Source organism: Cupressus sempervirens, chromosome 4 (assembly GCF_028749045.1).
Source record: "Cupressus sempervirens isolate cs-2001-9-10 chromosome 4, ASM2874904v1, whole genome shotgun sequence".
Taxonomy (NCBI): Eukaryota; Viridiplantae; Streptophyta; class Pinopsida; order Cupressales; family Cupressaceae; genus Cupressus; species Cupressus sempervirens.
Genome location: NC_143121.1, coordinates 272302043 through 272307859, shown reverse-complemented (window position 1 = coordinate 272307859; position 5817 = coordinate 272302043). Strand labels below are relative to the sequence as shown.

The 5817-nt window shown below is 35.2% G+C and overlaps 1 protein-coding gene across 3 annotated transcripts; it reads left to right on the top strand.

Annotated features, from left to right (window-relative positions):
• Positions 1–237: 237 nt before the first annotated feature.
• LOC149561071 (putative LRR receptor-like serine/threonine-protein kinase At1g67720) lies at positions 238–5468 on the top strand. 3 transcript variants are annotated; one of them, XM_089824948.1, is made up of 16 exons: positions 238–377; positions 476–575; positions 666–1212; positions 1701–2185; positions 2291–2426; positions 2519–2591; positions 2709–2776; positions 2867–2941; positions 3056–3124; positions 3287–3483; positions 3595–3797; positions 3915–4038; positions 4397–4465; positions 4565–4751; positions 4890–4998; positions 5088–5468. In XM_089824948.1, exons 2-16 carry the CDS (start codon positions 488–490, stop codon positions 5346–5348), a joined length of 2691 nt encoding a protein of 896 aa, XP_089681074.1. In that variant the 5' UTR covers positions 238–377; positions 476–487; the 3' UTR covers positions 5349–5468. The 3 variants fall into 3 exon arrangements, with proteins under 3 accessions (XP_089681074.1, XP_089681076.1, XP_089681077.1); XM_089824950.1 differs by having other exon boundaries at positions 244–377; positions 479–575; XM_089824951.1 differs by having other exon boundaries at positions 282–300.
• Positions 5469–5817: the final 349 nt, after the last annotated feature.

Sequence of the window (5817 nt, the reverse complement as noted above, 5' to 3'; positions counted from 1 at the left end):
TCATTTTACAGTTTCGTTTATCATTTAGCTAATGCTTTTAATAATTACTGATTAAATAATAAATTTGAACTTGTTATAAAGTTAATCTTTTAAAATTAGGTAAAATAACACTTTCAAGTCACAGGAACGAGCGTATAGCAATCATCTAGGTGAAATAATAATGAAAGGAAAATGAAGTCTTGTAGACTATATTTAAGTCATACCCCGCACTCATGTCGACATAATCGTCCTTGGAAATTTTCACCCAGAAGTGGGAAAAATGAAAACGGTTTGCTTATATAAAGACCACGCTCTATCAAGGTACAACGCAGCGCTTAACAGGCTCTAGTGTCGAAGTTTGCAAGCAAAAGCTTCTCTTGGAGATTAGTTTCATAAGAGTAATATTATTGTTAATTACTGGACATTTTCTCGTACTATGTATAGGATGAATGCTTTTTCACTCTCTTTAATAGAAATGATTTTTATCTAATTTCAGCAGGTTCAACAGATGGCGGGTGTGGAATTGGCAAGCGTGTGCTTGCTGCTCATCACATGTTTCATTGGACTGTTGAGTTTCGCCCGCTCAGATCCGGATGGTAATCACTTTTTGATCTCGATGTTACACCGTGTATTAAGTTTCACACACTCAGATCCAGATGCCCTTTATAACCTGTTTTCCTGTGCAGGCTTCATTAACATCATATGTGGCGCCAATGGAAATATGACAGACGGGTACACTGATCAACTCTGGATTTCCGATACTCCTTTCATTAAAGCTCGCGACGCTTCGATCGTGCGCTCAAATAATACACATTCCGTGCAATTCTTGACATTGGCCTATTTTCCAAACCTGGCAGTGAAGAAATATTGCTACATGATCCCTGTGAAGCCCCATCGAAATTATCTGGTAAGAGCAACTTTCGGCCCTGATTCCACAACTCCTTGGGCAAGATTCTTCGATTTACTTATCGAGGGAATCAAGTGGAGGAGTCTCAACTTATCTGATTTAGACAGTGAAACATTTTATTCTTACGAGATCATCTTGGCCGCCAAAAGTGCGAATCTGAGTTTATGCCTTGCTCGCAACACTCACACAGAACAAAACCGTTTTGTGTTCATTTCAAGCATTGAGCTGCGCCCACTCGAATCATCCATGTATAGCTCAACGGATTTGCAAAAGCAAGCCTTAGGTCTCGTACGTCGCATAGATCATGGCACATCTTCTAACTTAAAGTAAGTGTTATTATCAAATATGTTTCTATTTGATTGGAAAACAATAAGATGGTATCTTTATTTGGCATTAGGAGGAAATTAAGTTTGGAAAATTATGTAAATTTTGACTATTTAACACTTTAAGTTTAAGAATCAAGTCTTAGTGTGATGTTTATGTCTTCCGGCCTTAAACATCACAAACTAATGGAAAAATTAAGCTTCTAAAAATATGTCAACTTTGATTATTTAACACTTTTAGCCTAGGAAGAGCCTTCTTGTGCGGTGTTTAAGTCCTCTGCCATTAACCTGGAAAAATAAGTTAACTTTGACTATTTAACACTTTTTCTACAAATGAAGCCTTCCTTATGTGATATTTAAGCTATAATGTTTAAACCTTCCATACCTAAGATGCTAATTGATGCATTATTCAAATTCCAACCGGTGAATGGTAGCCATGTTTGAACTTGTCCAACTGAAAGCTGAAGTGTGATGGCAATATGAATAAGCAGGTTCTCAGACGATCCATTTGACCGCAAATGGTCACGGATAAAAGCTGCTGGCTACTCGGAGGACATTGGCGTCGAGGATGAGCAAGCAAAATACTTAGGGAGCGAGTTAGTGAACAAACCGCCAGTGGCTGTTTTAAGAACTGCTATTGCAAAAGGAATAGTGAATGACATGAGGCTTTGGAACTCATTTGTGCCATTCTCTAGTGGTCCAGGAGATTACTATTTTGCGCTTTATTTCTGCAACCTCAACCAGACAAGCCTCACTCAGACATTTAGTGCTCGTATTAACTGGGCCCAATCATCAACTTCCATACAGCTTAATTATTTGCAATGTTGGCAAGCAGATTATGATTTGAAACTTGAGACTTCCGATCCCATTAACATAACATTGAAACCCAGTTCTGAATCAGAGTTGGGACCATTCATCAATGGAGCAGAAATGTACATGAAATTGGACGTAAAGACAGCCACATACGCCGGAGATGGTAACTTTCTCCTTTAAATGTTATAAGTGCTGTATATCTTTGTGAATGTATATATTGCAAATACTGTGTGCATACTTAATGCTTGGACAAATTGTGGGAGCTCAGTGGTTGCAATCACAAAGATATCAGAGGTACTAAATGTTCCAGACGATTGGTCGGGAGGAGATCCATGTTTGCCAGCTGAATATTCATCAACGGGGATAATCTGCAGCCAAGATGATCCGCCACGAGTCATTATCATGTAAACTACCTTGTGTTTTAACAATTCACTGGAACATGTATCTTATCTTATGCTATTAAAGGGTATGATTGGAAGTATCTATTTTTTTGCAGAAATCTAACAAGTATGAATCTGGAAGGCACAATACCTTCAAATATAGTGCACTTAACAGCACTAGAACAGTTGGTGAGACTTTGCATAGCCGTGTACTAACTTGCTTTTTTAGTCAGAAGGCTAATCTATCTTTCGATACAAATAATTGGGGTTCATATACTGTTGCTAACTCTACGCTTTCGGTTAAAGTTGCTAGGAAACAATAAGTTTTCCGGCCATATTCCAGACCTCAGTTCATTGAAGAATCTCACTATACTGTAAGACACCTTGGAAAACCCTTTTATGAACCAGAAAGATAGAATTCTCTGTATCATTCATTCATAATACTTTATGTTGGCCTCACAAAGGCAACTGCAGAATAATCAACTTACAGGAGAAATTCCAACTAGATCATTGGAGAAGCTTCCAAAGCTAAATCAACTGTATGTTTACCAGCTACTTTATCTAATGTCATCCTCACATTTCATTACATAACTTATATAGCTTAGCTTTCTTAAATAAGTGTTTTTACAGAGATTTTCCGTTTTGTTGAACAGATTTTTACAGGATAATAAATTGGAGGGAGCAGTCTCAAAAGGATTAGTGAGGACCAACTTGGAACTTCGGTATGCCAATTTTCTTTCCTCTTTCTATAATATTAGCTTTTTAATTTTAACTTCACAGAACATCAATATGATAGATGTTTTATGCTCTTGTATGTTATCTTCCAAAAGGAGACTGAACTGTTAATATCTCATATACAATCTTATCGTGAACTGTACATTCAGCGTTGATCCCCAAAATGCTCTTCCGGCAGACAGCCACAAAATTAAAGGTTGGGTGATCGGCCTTCTAATTGGGTCTTCGGTGGTGTTAGTTTTAGTGATCGGACTTCTAATTTTCGTGTGGAGGCGCAAACACCTATCTCAACCATTTCCGACCACAGACGTTTCTCCAACTCCATTAGAAAAACACGTAATTGCAGGTATTTCTCCATCTCTGGTATGCTAAAAACATGCATGGAAATGCTTTTGTCTTCTTCTTTTCCCTGCTCGGGTCATTAAAGAGTATTTCTTCTTGATTTGTTCTTTCTCAGATGAAAAAAATCAAAATGGTTATCACAGGCTGGCTACTCAATACACAGAGGAAGATATTATAACTTCTACCGATAACTATTCGACACCCATTGGTAAGGGAAGTTTTGGATCTGTATTTTATGGCAGACTTTCTGGATATGAGGTTGCCGTCAAAATACACAAGACTGATTCTAATCAAGGCCGAAAAGAATTCCAGAATGAGGTTAGTACTCTTACATAGATCCAAATAATCCCCTATGATACAATCTCACTTGAATCTCGCAATTATTTTCCCCTCAGCCACAAATTCTCCTCTAACAAGTGTTGCTTTTGGTTTCAGGTAGCTATCTTGTCAAGAATATATCACAAGAATCTTGTAAATCTTATTGGGTATTGCAGGCAACCCATAATGGCATTGGTCTATGAATATATGCCATGTGGAACATTGATTGATCATCTATATGGTATTCTCATACATTAAATCTTTTGTTATATGGTATTCACATACATTAAATCTTTTGTTGAATTTACCTTATATTATGATATTGCTATTAGGATTTAGCTATGTAGTTTTTTGAGTCAAAGAAATTAACCCATGTTTTATGAGTAGTACTATGATGGATAATGAAGAGTGTTAAGTATTCCATTTCTTTTCATAAGGGATGGGTTTATGTGAAGTACTCCTCATGAAACATGAATCAATAAATTTGGCTTAAAAAAATTACACAATTGAATCTTAAAAATATTACAATTTGACTTATAATGTAAAACATCTCTGTTTGAATTTGCATACCTTAAATATGACTTTAATTCCATTTATAGGCATGGCCAAATTGGAAACTCCACTTGATTGGCTTACGAGATTGAATATTGCTAGACAGGCTGCAGATGGTAAACTTTTTGTGGTTGCAGCAGTTGCTTTATATTGAATTGATTTTATAAAATGAAAAAAAATCACCATGTCTCCACCATTCTACATACGTTATGCAGGTTTGCTCTACCTTCATCAGAGTTGCTATCCTCCAATCATACATAGAGATATAAAGTGCAGTAATATATTGTTGGATAACAAAATGTCTGCCAAGTTAGCTGACTTTGGCATATCAAAATTGGTGGAGAGTGCTAGTGGTTATATACCAACTGAAGTGAAAGGGACAATGGGTTATCTTGATCCTGAGTATTTCACATAACACCATTACATTTTTTTCCTTCTTAAATATGCTTAGTTTAACTACATTTAATGAATGCATTTTTCATCAAATAAAAAATACAGAGAACAAATAACTAATAGATCACAATGTGGATGTTATTGTAGATACTTCGCAACATCATCACTCAATGAAAAGAGCGACGTCTACAGTTTTGGAGTGGTTTTACTAGAGATTATCTCTGGAGTATCACCCAAGGATGGAATAGTACAATCGGTAATCCATTTATTATAGACAAATTTAGTGATTTCAATCATTTTGGATGTTTTTATCAACAACGTATTAAAAAAAAAATATTGTATCAGGCAAACAAACTGCTTTTATGTGGCAAAATAGATGAGCTCATGGACCGATCATTGGGTGGTCGATATAACGTAGAATCAGCTTGGAAAGTAGCAGAGATAGCATACATGTGCGTGGAAAAGGAGTCTGCAAAAAGACCCAAAATGAGTGCTGTGGTTAAAGAGTTGGAAGAAGCAGTGACACTTGCATATGGTGATAGTAATTATTCTACTTCACTTACCGTTGCCTCTTTTAATACTAATGAGATGCCCAGCCTTAGATAATAAGATCCTAGAGTAACTATTTTGTCTGCTTTGTTAAAATCTGTAATTTCTTGAGACAAAAATTTTATGCATGTTTTTATGTAAGGATAGAAATATTAATAATAATAAATGTTTGTGTAATCATTTTGAAATCTAGAAAGATCTATAATTTCTAAAATTATATATATATATATATATATATATATATATATATATATATATATATATATATATATATATATATATTAAGACCTCTATATAAAGGGGCATTATGTATGAATTTAGTATTAGATGATGAGGTTGATATATGAATCATTAGTAGATTATGAATGTTGTATTTTCATTTTAAGTTGATGTATTGGTTATTTCCATTTGATTGATAAGAAGAATGAGGTGTTATAGTTAGTTATTCTTATATTTGAATCATTTTTAGTTTCTATATCTATGTCTTTATTTGGTTTTCCATCCATCATAACATGATAATGGCTCA

Coding starts and splice junctions, on each gene's coding strand:
- LOC149561071 (XM_089824948.1), top strand. CDS start 488: ATGGCGGGTGTGGAATTGGCAAGCGTGTGCTTGCTGCTCATCACATGT. Junction 2,592..2,708: donor TAACAGCACTAGAACAGTTG/GTGAGACTTTGC, acceptor TTTCGGTTAAAG/TTGCTAGGAAACAATAAGTT. Junction 3,484..3,594: donor AGAAAAACACGTAATTGCAG/GTATTTCTCCAT, acceptor GTTCTTTCTCAG/ATGAAAAAAATCAAAATGGT.